The sequence below is a fragment of the Sorex araneus genome, chromosome 5, assembly GCF_027595985.1.
Source record: "Sorex araneus isolate mSorAra2 chromosome 5, mSorAra2.pri, whole genome shotgun sequence".
NCBI lineage: Eukaryota > Metazoa > Chordata > Mammalia > Eulipotyphla > Soricidae > Sorex > Sorex araneus.
This window is the reverse complement of record NC_073306.1, coordinates 171,079,717-171,097,068: the sequence shown is the minus strand read 5'-3', so window position 1 is coordinate 171,097,068 and position 17,352 is coordinate 171,079,717. Positions and strand designations below refer to the sequence as shown.

At 57.1% G+C, this 17,352-nt stretch overlaps 1 protein-coding gene across 4 annotated transcripts in view; it reads right to left on the bottom strand.

The window, feature by feature from the left end:
• TBC1D1 (TBC1 domain family member 1) overlaps positions 1-17,352 on the bottom strand; it is a 190,733-nt gene that overhangs the window by 10,752 nt on the left and 162,629 nt on the right. For all 4 annotated transcript variants that reach the window (XM_055140316.1, XM_055140317.1, XM_055140319.1 and 1 more), the window contains 3 exons: positions 13,818-13,976; positions 7,071-7,315; positions 4,578-4,737 (listed from right to left, as the gene is read on the bottom strand). In XM_055140316.1, the coding sequence (XP_054996291.1) occupies positions 4,578-4,737; positions 7,071-7,315; positions 13,818-13,976 (564 nt within the window). The remainder of the gene's footprint in view (positions 1-4,577; positions 4,738-7,070; positions 7,316-13,817; positions 13,977-17,352) is intronic.

Below are 17,352 nucleotides of genomic sequence, written 5' to 3'. Positions count from 1 at the left end.
GACAGGAACTGCTGGGGACAGTCTAAGACGGGCCCAGCGACAAGATTTCAGAAGTTATACACCGGACTGGACATCGTGGGACAGAGTGGGCAACTCCGTACACGGGCGAAGGAGACGCCTGGACATCTGGGGAGAGACCCGGACCCACGCACTTCACCTGGGCAATACACGCTCCCGCTCAGCCAGCAGCAGCGAAGCGGAGAGGGCCCAGCTCTGTGGTGGGGGGCCACCTTTCCGAGGCAGGGGTCTCTAGGGTCCCCTGGAGCTCGCAGGCCCCTCGCAGTTATCCCCAGGCCGCAGCTGGCTCCGCGCTGACCCCGAGCAGCCCCTCCTGCCCGGCGCCCTGCCTGGACTCTCTCCAAGGTGTAATCTGATAGTTCAGCTGTGTCCAGTCCAGGACCCTTGCAAAACTACAGAGGGTGTGTGTGTGTGTGTGTGTGTGTGTGTGTGTGTGTGTGTGTAATCTGATAGTTCAGCTGTGTCCAGTCCAGGACCCTTGCAAAACTACAGAGGGTGTATGTGTGCGTGTGCGTGTGTGTGTGTGTGTGTGTGTGTGTAATCTGATAGTTCAGCTGTGTCCAGCCCAGGACCCTTGCAAAACTACAGAGGGTGTGTGTGTGTGTGTGCGTGTGTGTGTGTGTGTGTGTGTTGGGGGTTAACATTTTTTCTTTTAATTTCCAGAGGAGGAGAGGTCAGAGGCACCAACTGGTAAGAGCCAGAAGCTACAGGTAGAAATCTTTGCTTTTAACTAACTCTTGTTAGTAAATGAAATTTGGAATCTTTTCATTATCTCCCCCCGACGCCCCCTCAAAAAAGTATAAAATTAAAGAGTGGCACTTTCACTAACAATTTGTTTAACCAGGAAGTAAATACTTTCTTTCAATGATTAATTCTTAGAGGCAGAACATAATCAATTTGAAGAAGTTGTTTAGATATTTCTAATTAAGGCAAATAGAGCTTCTTTAAAATATTCTTTGTGGTTAGAAAATAACAATACAGTAGTAGTAGTAGTAGTAGTAGTAGTAAGTAGTAGTAGTAGTAGTAGTATTCTAGTATTCTGGGGCAAAGAGAAGAAAAGATGATGCAATACCCACTTTGATTATAAAAGCAAGTATTAGCATTTTCCAGAATTTGGTTATCACATCTTTGCAAGTGTGCACAGGCAGATGACTTTCAATATGCAATATTACATTTAAGAAGTAAGGGCTGGAGGGATAACACAGCAGTAAGGCATTAGCCTTGCATGCAAATGACCCAGGTTTCTTCCAAGCACTGCCAAGAGTGATCCCTGAGCTCAGAGCCAGGAGTAAACCCTGAAAGCCCGGGTGTGGCCCCCAAACAAAAATAATAATAAAAATTAAACAAACCTAAGAGTCTCTTGCCCCTGAGCCTGCCTGTCTTTACCGGGGCCCCTTGGAGGGGGTGGGTTGAATTTCCCTCCCAGCCCTGAGCAGAACCCCGGCAGCCGAAGACCTCGTGAGCCCAGCCACAGCTATGCTCAAGGCCCCTCTTCACATGTTCGGATGAGCCTCACGCATGAAGGAACTGGCAGAGGAACCCAGGTATGCAGGACCCAGGACTGAGATCTCCAAGCCTGCTCGGATCGGGACTGGGCCTCTTCCGCCCAGATCCCCTATTTTCCAGTAGCTAGGTGGTCACACCCAGAAACTGTCCCTGGTGCCGTGTAATCCCATCAATGGACAACATCCAGAGACTATAAAACCAAGCTCCCAGAAGCTTCCTGGCCGTGTGACATCTTATAGCCTAGTTTTCCCTCTCAAAGAATCTGGCAAGCGACCGAGAGTTTCCTGCCCGCATGGGAGAGCCTGGCAAGCTCCTTGTGGCATATTCACATGCCAAAACCAGTAACAATGATGGGTCTCATTCCCCTGACCCTGAAAGAGCCTCCAATGCGGCACCGTTGGAAAGGAAGAATAGAGAGAGGCTGCTAAAATCTCAGGGCTAGGACTAATGGAGACGTTACTGAGACCACTAAAGAAAATCAATAATCAATGGGATGATGATGATGATGATGAAGATGATGATGATGATGATGATGATGAAACAAACCTAAAGAAGTATGATGAGGTTACTGATTTAGGGGGCCAGAGAGACAGAACAGCGGATAAGGCACTTGCCTTGCACATGGCTGACCAGGTTCAATCCCCAGCACTCCATATGGTCTCCTGAGCCCTGCCAGGAGTAATCCCTGAGGACAGAGCTGGAGTAAGGCCTGAGCACTTCGGGTGTGCCCTGCACCCCCAAATACAGATTTAGGGTCGGGACACACACTTTGTATGTAGGATCCCTGGATTAGATCCCCAGCACTACACGGTCCCCTGAGAATCACCACCAGCACCAAGCCAGGAATAAATCCTGAGTGCCACCAAGTGGCCACCCTGCCTGCCCCTGCTTCCTCCGCAACAAATAAAAAACACAGAAAAACATTATAAACCACACGCCCCCCCCCCCCCCGCCCTTACCCCCCCCCCCGCCCCCCGCCCTGTTGCTTCTGTTGTGCTGATGTGATGATGGGTGGGGCAGGTGTTAACACACACCTGCCTCCGGGGCTCTGCATCTGGCTGTGGGGCTCAGGGTACTATACTTCCTTGTTGGAAGGGAACATGTGTGAACATGTCCGCATGTTCACACCCTTCAGCAGCTTGCACACACCTGCTGCTGCGTGTCCAGAAATCCCCTCTCTCCGCCCGGCACGCTGCTTGGTATCTAGCAGGGCACCAGGGATTTAAGTCCAGGCAAAGTGCTTGCTCAGCGGGTGCCCTAGCCACCGAGCCTCCTGGCCTCCAGAGTCCAGATGTTTAAGCAACTGGACACGGATGACACTTGAAAAGCACTCGGCAGGTGGTGAGTATCGATCCTCCCATAACTCAATCGCTACCAGAGTGATAAAGTAACACAGACGCCCGCTGGCAACAGAAATGAAGAACATGAGAACAGGTCTTCAGCAGGACGCTCGCAGTGGGGTATGTCAGGGAAGAGGGAACTACAGCAATGGTGGAGAGAAGCGTCAGCCTCCCCCCCAGAGGTGCTGAAAGAGCTTCACAGGAAACCCTATCAGTAACAGCACTGCAAGCCACAGTGCTCAAATACTTATTTAAAAGGGCCTGCTATAGTGGGTCGGGACGATAGTACAGCAGGTAGGGCATTTGCCTCGCACCCTGGCAATCTCATATCGTTCAATCCCTGGCATCCCGTATCCATATGGTCCCCTGAGCCATGCCAGGAGTAATTCCCAAGTGCAGAGCCAGGAGTAACCCCTGAGCATCACCAAGTGTGGCCTAAAAAAGCAAACAAAACAAAACAAAACCCAAAAAGTGCCTGCTATAGAGGCTGCTGGTGGGCAGGACACTGGCAGAGGGAGTGGACACTGGTGACGGGCCCAGTATTGGAACACTGCATGCCTGGAGCCCAATCATGAACAACTTTGTAATCCACGGTGACCAAAAAACAAATAAAATGAGATAAGGATCCTTGTGAAGATGATTTCATTTTATTGGTGGGATTTTGTTTGTTTCTTTTCCTTTTTGTTTTTTGCTTTTATAGGATCAGAGCTGGAGTGATAGCACAGCCAGTAGGGTGTTTGCCTGGCACACGGCCAACCGGGGTTCGATTCTTCCATCCCTCTCTGAGAGCCCAGCAAGCTACCGAGAATATCCTGCCCACACAACAGAGCCTGACAAGCTACCTGTGGCATATTCGATATGCCAAAAACAGTAACAAGTCTCACAATGGAGACGTTAATGGTGCCCGCTCGAGCAAATGGATGAGCAACGGGATGACAGTGCTACAGTGCTACAGGATCAGAGATGGTGCCCAGAGTGTCACACATGCCAAGCAAGTGCACGCCTGCTGTGCTCGGGGCCTCCTGGGCCTGCACCAGGACCAAGCCGCTGTCCCCAAAGCCCACAATGGCCTGGACACTTAGTGGGCGAATCCCTCCCCGGGGCGGAAGCAGGAAGGGATGGGGTGAAGCAGGGAGCGTTCACCTGGGGGCAGCGGCCAGGGGCACTCGGGAGCTGAGATGGGGGGAGGGGTATGGGCCACCCCCGCGGGCTATTTCTGACCCTGTGCTCACTCCAGGCACCTTCTGTGATGCCAGGGACAGAACCAGGGATGAGGCCCCCGCGGCCACACTCACCCCCTGCTGTGACCCTCCGGCCCCTCTGGGAAGAGTTGCTGTCTGCTGGTTTTGTCTGTTTCGCTAGGATCCAGCCCCGAGTCCCGCCCAATCCCCCGAGCCCCGCCCAATCCCCGAGCCCGCCCAATCCCCCGAGTCCCGCCCAATCCCCGAGCCCCGCCCAACCCCCCGAGCCCCGCCCAATCCCCCGAGCCCCGCCCTATCCCCGAGCCCCGCCCAATCCCCCGAGCCCCGCCCAACCCCCCGAGCCCCGCCCAATCCCCCCAAGCCCTCCCGGAGAGCCGTGGGCTGGGGAAGTGGAAGGAGCAGGGCAAGAAACACACACCCAGGTCCGGCGGGTCCACGCGGGGAGCCCGGCGCAGGGGCCGTGAGGCTGCACCGTGCGGGAGCATCGGGCCGCCCGCCCGGCCTCACTTACCGAACACGCGGGCCACGAAGCCCAGCGGGAACTGCGAGGCGAAGACGGTGAGGAACCAGGGCGCGGCGTACAGGCTCGGCCCGATCTCCTGCTCCTCCAGGTGCCCGTGCAGGTCCCGGTGGTAGTCGTGCAGGAGCCGCGAGAGCTGGTACATCTGGATCTGGGGGCACACAGACACCCGCTGAGCCCGGCCCCCGGCCCCCAGCCCCCCTCCGAGCACCCACCAGGGCTGCCCTCCCCCCGCCTACAGGAGTCCGGGCGTCAGTCTCTCCCGGGGAAACCGTCCGTGCGTTCTCTTCAGAATCGCCATCCCTTAACACCCACCAGCTAGGGTAGGTAGAGGGGGTTGGGGGTGGGGGTGGGGGACGGCGGCCTCTGCGGAGGGGCTGCAGGCAGGGGGTTTGGGTTTCTTTTAGATTTTGGACCACGTCCGGCCACGGCTCAGGGGTCACCCTGGCGCTGCACTCAGGAATCACTCCTGCTGGTGCTCGGGGGACCACACAGAAAGTGGAGTGTGGGCCGCGTGCACGGCAAGCGCCCATCCCCTGTACGACCTATCCGCCAGCCAGGTACTGTCGTGTGCCCTCCTTAGCCACGACCCCTGGGTTACCCCAAGTGACTCAAGTAGGCAGGTCAGTGGGGATTTCTCGAGGCTCCCAACGGAACCTACAGGTCTTGGGTGAGTGAAAACGGGTGGAAATGGGGCCTGAGGGATGGGCCTGAGGGTAATGCGCGTGCCTTGCGCGTGGCCAGTCCTGGTCCGGCCCTGGGCAGGAGTGACCCCGAGTGCAGAGCTAGGGAGTGAGTCCCGAGCACTGACATGGCCCCCAAATGAACCAACAGGACCCCTTAGACACGAGGCCGTTTCCAGCTCAAGCTTAGGGTGGCTCCAAAGTGCTCCCTCCGGAGAGTGACAGTGTGGCAGGGTCACCGTGGCGCCGTGACCCGAGTCTGACTCCCAACAAGGACTTTACTTTGAGAGGATCCGCTTCCCGATCACCGTGTGCGCCCTGAGGGGGGGAATCACGGGGCGCCGGCTCCTCAGCCCACCCACAGCTTTTCTGTAGCAGGAAGACTGACAGCCGGGGTCTGGCACCCCTGGGGATGCTGGGTCCCAACCCTGAGTCATGTCCAAGTCACACCCTGCTCCCTGGGGTGGCAGCGGCCACATTTTTAATTGTTGTGAAGCTGCGGCCACACCCAGCCATGGGCTGGGGCCACTTCAGGACAGGGGGTCCCCGAGGGGCTTCTGCTCGCCCAGGCGGGCCCACTCCAGTGTGGACAAAGGGCAGGTTGCCAGGGCCTGACTGAGCGCGGAGAGACACGCAGGCCCAACACGGCTGCAGAACTCGGCCGCCGACAGGGCACGAGAGAGCGGGTACTGCCTCTGCCCGCTCAGCCCACACCGCCCTGGGCCGCCTGGGCCCAGCGAGGTTCTCGGAACCAGGGCCACAGCAACCAGGACAGACGGCTCTTCAGTCTCAGACGAGAGGAAGATGACGGAAAGTACAGGCAAATGGTGCAGGAAACAGGATCACATGGGAAGCGAGTGAGGTGAAAGGAGAGGGTGTGTGTGTGTGTGTGTGTGTGTGCACACGCGTGCGCTGCGGGGGGATAGGGAGGAAGGAGAGGGTGTGTATGTGTGGTGTGTGTGTGTGTGTAGAAGGTGTGTGTGTGTGTGCGTGTGCAGGCAAACAGTGCAGGAAACAGGATCACATGGGAAGCGAGTGAGGCTAAAGGAGAGGGTGTGTGTGTGTGTGTGCGTGCACACGTGTGCGCTGCGGGGGGATGGGGAGGAAGGAGAGGGTGTGTATGTGTGTGGTGTGTGTGTGTGTAGAGGGTGTGAGTGTGTGCGTGTGCAGGCAAATGGTGCAGGAAACAGGATCACCATGGGAAGCGAGTGAGGCGAAAGGAGAGGGTGTGTGTGTGTGTGTGTGTGTGTGTGTGTGTGTGTGTGTGTGTGTGTGTGTGTGCTCGTGCGCTGCGGGGAGGATGGGGAGGATGGACTGGGGCACACGGCCAGAAGATCATGAAGAGCTTCTCCAGAAACCCCGATGACTAGGGGTCATGTGAGCTGGGCTGGGCATGTGAGCTAGTTGTCATGTGAGCTAGTTGGCAGAGCCAACTAGGCCTGGCGGTCACCTACAGATGACTGGAGGTGTGGGGATTCTGTTTTGTTTTTGAGCCACACCTGGTGATGCTTAGGGCTCAGCACCCAGGAACCCCGCCTGCTGGACTCTGCGGGATGCCGGGACCCAACCCGGGCGGGCTGCATGTGAGGCCAGGCCCTACCGCTTCTGCCTGCTGTACCATCACTCCCCAAGGTGACCGACTGGAGGAAGAGTCAGAGGGAAGAGCCCATCCCCCCACCCCAACCCCTGCTCTGCCACTTGCTTCCTGTATGACCTGGGCAAATGGGGCAACCACTCTGGGCCTCAGTCTCCCTGCCTGTCAGCTGAGTGATGATCAGTGGTGAGGCGGCCCGCGGGCTACCTGCAGGATGATCATGTCCGGCCGGTACTGCTTCCGCAGGCCCATGTCGAACATCAGGAACTTGAGCGTGTGGAAGGCCTCCTCCTCGCCCATGTGCAGCAGCAGGATGCCCGCGACGAAGCTGAGCCCCTGGCAGTAGCCCACCTCCTGGTCCAGGAGCGAGTAGGCCTTCAGGATGTTGTAGAGCGACAGCTGCCCCGCTCCGAGCTGGGCCGAGAAGTAGGGGTGTGTGGGGAAGGTCCGGCCTGTGGACGCAGAGGCGCACATGTGGTCAGTGCGGGGCAGGGAGTCGGGCCCAGACATCCCGGCACTCTGCGTGCTAAGGCAGGTCAGACCTCGGGGCCACACCTCTGAGCCTTTAGCAGGCCGCCTCTGGCTCCCAGGACACACACGAGCCCTTGAAACCAGACACGAAGACCCCTTCCTGGGGCCACTGGGGGGCTGGGGATTAGATCTTCCTGACACCCACTAGAGAAGCATCCTGACCGCCACCTCGAGAGGGCAGAGCACGTCTGTACTGGCCCTCCGGTCCAGCATTAAGGGCTGGACAGTCAGGCAGAGTAACACGCCATTCCCAGACCTGATCCCTGCACTACACACACGCGCACACACGCATATACAAACACATACAAACACACGCATACACAAAACACACACACAAATACAAACACACATACACAAACTGCATAAGCACACATATATATAAACAGGAAAACACAACACATATACACACATATACAAAACACACACATAAACACATGCACAAGCACACATATATACACAGATACAAAACACACAAACACACATATACACACAAACACATAGAAATAAACATATAGGACATCCTGACCCTGTGCCAGGCTGTCTTCACCAGGGCAACTTGAGGGGGAGAGCGGTAGTTGAGTTTCCCTCCCCGTCCCAACAGAACCCCACAGCCAAAAACCTCCAGAACCCATCCCCACTCCACAGACTGGGATGAGCCCCACCTATGAGGGAACCAGCAGAAAAACCCAGGTATGCGGGACCAGTGACTGAGATCTCTAAGCTCACTCGGAACAGGACTGGGCCTCCTCCCCCCCATCTCCCCCCATCTCCCCCGTTTTCCAGTAGCTTGGCAGTCACACCAACAAACTGACCCCGGCTCCTGTAATCTCATCAATGACCAAGATCCAGAAACTATGAAATAAAGCTTCCAAAAAAGAGTGACACAGACCTCTTATACTCTAGCCCACTGATGTACCAAAAGTAGCACACATTTGTTTAGGTTTGATATACACGTTTGTAATCTCTAATATAAGGGCTTAAATGGCTCCAGGATGAAATACAACAATCTTCACACACTTTGCTCTCATGTTGTTGGGATTGGTGTTTGAATATTATCTGTAATAAACTATTGTGTGTGGGTTTTTTTTTTTTTTGCTTTTTTGGTCACACTTGGCAATGCACAGGGGTCACTCCTGGCTCTGCACTCAGGAATTACCCCGGCGGTGCTCAGGGGACCATATGGGATGCTGGGAATCGAACCTGGGTCGGCTGCGTGCAAGGCAAACGCCCCACCCGTTGTGCTATCACTCCAGCCCCCCTCATTCACTTTTATACAAGTTACTTTGCCAACACAGAATGTTCATTTATTTTTTGGTTTTGGGGTCACACCCAGCAATGCTCAGGGGTCACTCCTGGCTCTGCACTCAGGGGTCCCTCCTGGCGGTGCTTGGGGGACCACATGGGATACCAGCGATTGAACCTGGGTTAGCTGCATGCAAAGGAGAGGAATAACCATAAAACTAAAAATAAATCACCTACAGGTTACGGGGAAGCTGGTTGCCTGTGGTGTGGCCCGGGACACAGGATGAGCTCAGACTTCTATGAGAAGAAATGAAGTCATCCTCCACTTTAAGCCAGTGTGTTTGTTTTTCAGCAGGGGCCACACCCAGAAATACTCTGTGTGTGTGTGTGTGTGTGGGGGGGGTGGTCTGTGTGTGCATGGTGTGTGTGGTGTGGTGTGTGTTGTGTGCGGTGTGTCTTGTCTGTGTATAGTGTGTGGTGGTGGTATGTGTGTGTGGGTATATGTGTGTGTGTGATGTGTGTGTGGTGTTTGTATGTATGATGTGGTGCGTGTGGTGTGCCTATGGTATGTAATGTGTGTGGGAGGTGTATACGTGGATGTGTTGGTGTGGTGTGTGTGGTATATATGTGTGTGGTGTGAGGGTTGTGTATGTGGGGGTGTTTGTGTGGTGTGTGTGGTGTGTTTGTTGTGTATGTGGTATGTTTGGGGAGTGTATAGGGTGTGTGGGGGGTATGTGAGGGTGTGTGGTTTGTGTGGTGTGGGGGGGTTTGTATGTGGAAGGTGTGGGGGGGGTGTGTGTGATGTGGGGGATGTATGTGTGGGGTGTGTGATGAGTGGTGTGTGATGTGTGCATGAGTGTGTGGTATGTGTGATGTGTATGGTGTTTGTGTGTGATGTGGTGTGTGTGGGGTGCATGTGGTGTATGTGTGGTGTGTAAGTGTGGGTGTTTGTGTGGTGTGTGTGTGGGTGTATATGGGGTGTGGGGGGTGTGGGTGTATGTGTGGGGGGTGTATCTGGTGTGTGTGTGGTATGTGTGTGTGGTGTGTGCGGTGTATGTGGTGTGTGGTGTGTGTCTGGTTGTGTGTAACATGGTGTGTGCTGTGTGTTGTGTATGTGTGTAGTGCATGTGGTGTGTTGGGTGTAGGTGTATTGTGAGTCTGGTGTGTGTGTGTGGTGTATGTGGTGTGTGCTGTGTGTTGTGTGTCTGGTTGTATGTGGTATGTGTGTGTGGTGTGTGGTGTATGTGATGTGTGCTGTGTTGTGTATGTGTGTAGTGCATGTGGTATGGTGTGTTGGGAGTGTGTGTGTGTGTGTGTGTGTGTGTGTGTGTGCTGGCCATGTACAGTGCTGAGGACGGAGCTCAGAGCCTCCCCGGGCTAGGTCCCGGCCCTCCCTCTACCCTGCAGCCCACCCACCCGTCCAGGCCTGGGCACTGCAAGGCCGCTGGGCACGCCCTTCCCCACAGGCCCTGGAGCTCGAGGGCACACTCAGGTGAGGATGCTGACCAGGATTCCACAGGGGAAGGCCCCAGAGGGGAGGGCAGCCCCGCTCCCACCCTGAAGCCCCCCAGGACAAGGCACGCAGGTGCTTGGGTGTGCAGAAAGCAAGGCCTCGGGGAACAGCACGGGGGCGGCAGAGGGGGCTGCTGCGGGGGGGCGGGGGGGGGCGGCAACCTGACCCTGCCCAGGAGCCGAGGACAGAGCAGGGGAGTGAGAGGAAGACGTGTGCATCACCTCCACAGCACACGAGCCTCATGTTGGTCGTTTGGGAGAGGACAGACGGGCACTCCCGGCAGTGCTAGGGAAGAACATGGAAAGCGCCCACGTGATGCACAGCAAGTGCCCAGGCCCATGCACCCCGCCCCGCCCTGTCCTACATTCTTGGATAGCGGCCACCCCAACCACCAAGGCCAGCTCTGCGAGCTGCAGAATCTGTTATCCTCACTCCTTGGAGGGTGTGTGTGTGGGGGAGCAGAGGGGGCTAGAAAATCTTGCTGAAGAGTTGGTCAGAGCAAGAGCCCATTTTGGAAATGAAAGTGAGGGGCAGAAGAGACAGCATCTGGCCAACCAAGTGTTCTCTTTCTCTGGGGAGGGTCTGAGAGTCGCTCTGAAGAACAACTGAGGTCAGGGTGCGCCTGTACCCGGTACTCCGCATCTGGGTGGGCCATGGGTTAGGTGGTGTGGACTAAGAGAACGTGGAAGCTCAAAACGGGCAGCTCCTGGGGCCGGAGCGACAGTGCGACAGGGAGGGTGTTTGTTCTGCACACGCCAAAGTCCGACCCCCCCCCAGCACCCCATGAGGATCCCTGAGCCCCACCAGGGGTGACCCCCCTGGGTTCGGAGCAGAGTGTGGCCTGAGCATCACCGGGTGTGTGTGGCCCACCACCCGAAGCAATCGTCACAGTAACAATCACTAACAGACAGGCAGGCAGCTTCCAGAGACCACCGGCAGAGTCAGGAGGAACGCCTGTGAGCCCCCCAATCCGAGTGAGCAGGGCCTGAGTAGAACAGGCAGGGCACCCCAAATCCCGGTGGGGTCCAGGCCACTCAGATGCAGGACAAGGCTGGGCAGCAGGGACCCCGCAGAGGCCGGTGGGGAGAGGAGAGATGCCCGCTGCCCGCTGAGTCTCTCCGGGGCATGGGAGTGACCAAGCAGGAGACAGGCGGTGGGTAGCCTGGGAGGGAGGGGAGGGCGGATGGCGGCCAGAGCCGACGGTCAGAAGACGGGGTCTCGCTGGGCTTACGGGGGTATTGCAGGGGTCGGGCTGGGGAGGGCACGCGGCAGCACAGCCCTGCCAGGGACCGAGACGGCTGCCTCCGTGCCAAGTGGAGCGAAGGCTGCCTGGAGCCTGGGCAGAGGCCCCAGAGCACAGCTGCCCACCCTCCCTGTCCCTGGGTCCATCTGCTCGGGCTGGAGAAATAAAAAAAAAGGGAGGACAGCTGAGCAGGAGGGTCAGAGGGCGAGCCCCGGGGAGGGAGAGGGAGGGTGGGGTGTGGGAAGCTGCCAGCCCTCCTCACCCAGGCCTGGCTTTCGCTGATGATGGGGGCGTGATGTCCCTTCTCACCCACCACACTCACAAACACGGCTCCTGCCAACCTGCACAGCCGCTTGGGGTCAGTGGGCCCAACGGGCTCCCGCCTCATGCTCCCCAGGGGCAATCACGGCCGTCGGCTCCACCCTGCGCCCCGGGAGCCGCATCCACAGGAGTGGGGCACGCTGGGCCCCCCGGAGGTGTCCAGTTAGTGTCCAAGGTCAACCTGTCCCTGCGGGGCGAGTGCATCAGCAGCCTGATGGTGCCTTCAGGTTTCCTCACACCCCCAAGTTGCCACTGTGCCTCTGGACAACAACTTGGGACCAAATTTCCTGAGAACTTAAACGGCCCAAAGTTAGGTATGTGGGAGTCACGCCCACACACCACCTCCGGCTCAGCTAGACAAGCTCATCTTTCAGCTTTGCTTCGGAGACTCGTATCAATCTCGGAAGAGATCAAAAGCTGCAGTTAATCTCGGACCCAAGCAAGGCCGAGCAGACTGGGGAAAATCGGAGGGTGGCAGGTTGGCCTGGTGCCCGCTCAAGCAGAGCCCCCTGCAGCCGCTTGCTTCCACATACCCCCGGCCTGACTCCACCATCTCAGGACAGACCTCACCAAGGTAATTTGCTGAAAATTCGGGTACACCGGTTTCACAGCTACAATCTCCAGGCTCTGTCGGGGGTTGGGATGGGCTACCTCCCCCCACCTCTCTGTTCTACTGGAAGCCTCAGCAGTCACATCCACACCCCAGCTGCCACCCAGTTACAAAGCTACTCCAGCCTTTCCATCCCCATAAAAATACTGAACGCCTTGAACAAACACCATGGACCTCTTAGTACCTGTATTGCAAACCATAATGCATAAGAACAGAGGGAGGCTGGGGGTGGGGAGTGGGTTGTTGGGGGATGGTGGGAAGGCAACGGGGGACTTTGGGGGTGGGAAATGTACACTGGTGGAGGATGGGTGTTGGATATGACTGAAACCCAATTATGAATAGCTTTGTAACAGTCTATCTCATGGATACGCAATAAAAAAAATTTCAAAAATAGTACTGTGGAGTTCATGCCCGCTTCAGTCAGCTTCATCAGCGGCTGAATACACAGCAGTACTCCCACATCTAAAAAACATGTGGTCAGGCCCTGGGCTGGCCGTGATCAGGGGCGGTGACATCCCAGTGCAGACCCAAAAGAGCAGATGCAGGATGCCAGCCCAGAGGTCCCTGCTCACGTGGCCCCCTCCCATCCGGGACGCCCCCTTCCAGGACGGTCACGCAGGGACAGGTGCAAGCAGGGGAAGAAGCCACGCATCCCCTCCACCCCTCAGGGCACTGGCAAGCACAAAGGCTCTTTCTTTAAAAAATTGGTTTTGGGGGCTGGAGTGATAGCACAGTGGGTAGGGTGTTTGCCTTGCACGAGGCTGACCCGGGTTCAAATCCCAGCATCCCATATGGTCCCCTGAGCACCGCCAGGGGTGATTCCTGAGTGCATGAGCCAGGAGTGACCCCTGTGCATTGCTGGGTGTGACCAAAAATAAAATTAGTTTTGGTGCCGTACCCCTCAGTGCTGAGGGCTGACTGCTGACTGTGTCTGGGGATCACTCTGTGTGTGCGTGCGTGTGTGTGTGTGTGTGTGTGTGTGTGTGTGTCTGAGGCACACCCACAATGCTCAGGGGTTACTCCTGGCTCAGGGGTCATTCCGGGCAGTGCTCAGGGAACCATACGGGATGCTGGGGATGGAACCGGAACCCACCTGTCAGTGACCTGCAAGGCCAACGCCCAGCCCTTTGTGCTACCTCTCCGGCCCTGGGGGTCACTCCTGATGGGCCTGGGGGCGACCCATGGAGTGCCAGGGATCGAACCCAGGGGCTGCAGGCAAGGCAAGTGCCACCCCCGTTCTATCTCTCGGGTCCCTCTGGGGGGTCTTTTGCGTCCCCTGAGCCTACCCCCCCTTCCCCAGCTGCCCCACACTGCGCCCACCTTCCTGCTGTTCCCCCAATCCTCTCAGTCAGCACGGGCACCCCCGCGGCTCTCGGGACCTTCCTAGCCAGCTGGCCTGAGAAGTGCCCATGACTGGGGGTGCTTCCCCGCGAGGAAGCGGGGCGGGACTCGGGGCCGTGCCCAGGGCCCGGGGGTGGGGGTGGAGCCGCTCACCCAGGTCGATGAGGATGGCGTGCTGCTGTGATGTGAGCTGCTTCAGGAGCTCCTTGTAGGGCGTGTCCTGCGGCGGCGGCTTGCTGGGGACCTGCTGGTGCAGGTGGCGCTGCTCCGCCAGGAACTTCCAGATCTCCCCTCGGTGGTGGCGGGGCACCCCTGCGGGCGCAAAGCAGTCAGGGGGCTTGCACACTGAGGGCGGCAACAGCAAGGCCGCCCTGGAGCTGCCTGCCTCATCTCCTCCTCCTTCCGTCCTCCCTCCCTCCCTCCTCCCTTCTCTCCCTTCCTTCCTTCCTTCTCTCCCATCTCTTCCCCCTTCCCTCCTCCCTCCCTCCCTCCTCCCTTCTCTCCCTCCCTTCCTTCCTTCTCTCCCATCTCTTCCTCCTTCCCTCCTCCCTCCCTCCCCCTCCTTCCTTCTCTGCCTCCCTTTCTTCCTTCTCTCCCCTCCCCTCCTCCTTCCCTCCTTCCCCCCTCCTCCCTCCCTTCCTCCTTCCTTCTTTCTCTCCCCTCCCCTCCCCTGCTTTCCTTTACCCTTCTACACTCCTGACAGGTCAGGCTCAGCTGGGGATGCAATGCACTGAAGGGGTGACAGGAGCCAGTCCACAATGTCAGGGCATGGCTGGGGCGATAGTACAGCAGGTGAGACACCTTGTACATGGCCGACTCCATCCCCAGCCACCCATCCGGCTCTTCCAAGCCCTGCCTTGAGTGATCTCTGAGCACAGAGCCAGGAGTAACCCCGAAGCACTGCCGGATGTGGCTCCCAAAATCAAAACAAAACGAAAAAAGCAAAAACAGAAGAAGAGAAAATAAAAAACCCAAAATAACAAAAAACAATGTCAGGGCAAGAAGGGTAGTGAGCGTGAGCACCGTGCCCGTGGGGTCCGAGAGAGGCACAGACACCAAGGGAGCTGAGCGCAGGTGTGTGTGTGTGGGGTTTCCGGGAACTGTCTCGAGCCGGGCCTTGAGAGTGGAAGAGAGTGCACGGTCCCAGGGGCTACCAGGCGTGCAGGGGTCCTGGGTCCCACCCCACACCACGCGTCCCCCCCAAACACTAGGGGCAGTGACGCCATCGGGTGTGACACCCCCCCCGAAAAACGCCAAAACAGTAGCACTGAGGAGAGACGAGAAAACAGGTATGGGGGGGTCTCGGCGTGTCAGCAGCGGTGTGATGCTGGCGGGAGAGGCTGCAGGTGGCCCGACAGAAGCAGGGATTCCGGAACAGCCCGGAGGAGGCCCGAGGTGGGAGCACTAGAGGTGGGAGCACTAGAGGTGGGAGCACTAGAGGTGGGAGCACTAGAGGAAAGAGCAGCTGGCCGGGCTTTGGCCCAGCCGCCCATCTGGCCCCCAGAGCTCCGCCAGGGGTGACCCCCAGTGCAGAGCCGGGAGAAAGCCCTGAGCACTGCCAGGGGTGGCCCCTCCCAAACAACCCCCCCAAATCTAAAAACAAACCAAAAAAAAAAGGAAAGAAAAAGAAAATGACCCCAGAGCCCTCTCAATACGACCCACTTTTGATTTGGGGTGTTTCGCCCCCCCCTCCCGGAACTGGCTGGGGGCCAACCCAGGGTCTCGCGCTCAGGATGGATGTTTCCATAGAGATGCTCTTTTTTTTTTAAAAAATATTCTCTTAAAAGAACTGTTAAAGTTTTATTTTTTATCTTTTGTTTTTGGCGCGCCATACCTGGCACGCGCCAGGGACTCACTCCCGGCTCTGCCCTCAGTCACTCCTGGCGGTGCTCGGGGCACCTCAGGGGACGCGGGATCCAGCCGGCAGCGTTGCTGAACTACAGCTCTGGCCCTAGAGCGGTTACCCTGAGCACTAAAGGTCACAGGCAGTGTCTAGAGCTCAGAGTCCTCTGAAAGCCAGTGCCGCCGAGGGGGGCATCACGAAGGCAAGGGAGCTCTGAACTGACACTGCGTCGTGTCTACTCATCAGTCTTCCCCTCAGGAGCGGCTTCTGCTCAGACCTGGGTTGCCATGGCCAGTGTCTGTCTCCGTTCTAACAAACGCGGTCGGGGATCTCAGCTCTTCTACCCTCACAACTGGGTACCACGAGAGTTAAGCGGATGACACTCGCACCCGAGCTCCTGAGAAATGGCCCCTGGGCTGAATCTGCCTTTTCTCTCATTACAGTCTTTCTTTCCCTTCTTTTCTGCTCAGAGTTGTCAGAGTTGTACCTTGAGTACACACACACACACACACACACACACACACACACACACACACACATTTACATTTCAAAACCCTGATTCCAAGTAAATAAGTGGGGCTCAAAACAGTCTGCTGTCCTGCTTTATCTATCAGGATAAAAATAAGCTTATCCTAAAAATAATTTATTGTGGGGCTTTTCACACCTTGTTGGGTCACACCCGGCGGTGCACAGGGGTCACTCCTGGCTCTGCACTCAGGAATTACCCCTGGTGCTGCTCAGGGGACCATATGGGATGCTGGGAATCGAACCCGGGTCTGCCGCGTGCAAGGCAAACGCCCTACCCGCTGTGCTATCACTCCAGCCCCCTCTGTCCCATTTTGAACGTGGGAAGTCAGGGAAGCCCTTCCATTATGTTGCCGGGGGGCTTTTTAGGGGGCTAAGATGCCCGAGACAGTCTTCTCTGGGCGGGGAGCCAGGGCTGCGCGTGCAACAGGCCAGGGTCAACCTCTGGCACCACACGGAGCCACGGGTGGGAGCAGCCCCCAAACACTGTCAGCTGAGGCCCCCAGAGCAAAGCCAAGCGCCCACTCCCACCGGCTCTGAGTCCCCCTGCTTCTGCTTTCGAGCTCAGAGCTCAGGTGTGGTTCTGACTGAATCTCCTTCTGTTTGATTTTATTCCTCGGTGTGTGGGGCGTGGGGCAGCGAGTGTCAGTGTGCTCGATGGCTGTTCCAGCCCTGAGCTCAGGGGCGACCTGAGTCACTCCTTGGCAGTGCTTGAACCTCGGGGTTTATTTTTGTTTTGTTTACTAATTTATTTCAAGGCTTCCTGGGGGTGCTCAGGGCTTGCTGGCTCTGCACTCGGATCACTCCTGGTGTGGGTAGGGGGAGCATGTGCGGTGTGAGGATTGAAACCAGGTCAGTCGTGTACCAGGCAGGGGCCACTCCAGCCCTTGAATCTGTTTTAAATTCCCAGTGACGAGCAGGCCCACAGCATTGTTCGGAGTGATTCTACTCTGAGCAGAACACCCCAGAGAGAAGCCACCAAGTATCGAACCCAGCACCCCTCCTCAAACTGTCCCCAAGTTTGCACGCAGTCAGCTAAACCCTGGGTTCTCCTCGTCTTCTGTTTTCTCAGCATCTCTATTACTTGGACAATAAAAGCCGCATCACGTCACTAGGACACCAGGCGGCCAATCAGATACAAATGCCGTAAAGCGGACAGAGTTACCACAGTCTCTGTTTTCCTTTTTCCCTTTTAGTTTTGGGGTCACCCCCAGTGATGTTCAGGGCTTACTCCGAGTCTCTCTGGCATACTCGGGGGCCCCTATGGGAAGTCCGGGTTTGAACCTGGGTCGGCCACCTGGGAGACAAGCCCTCTCCCCA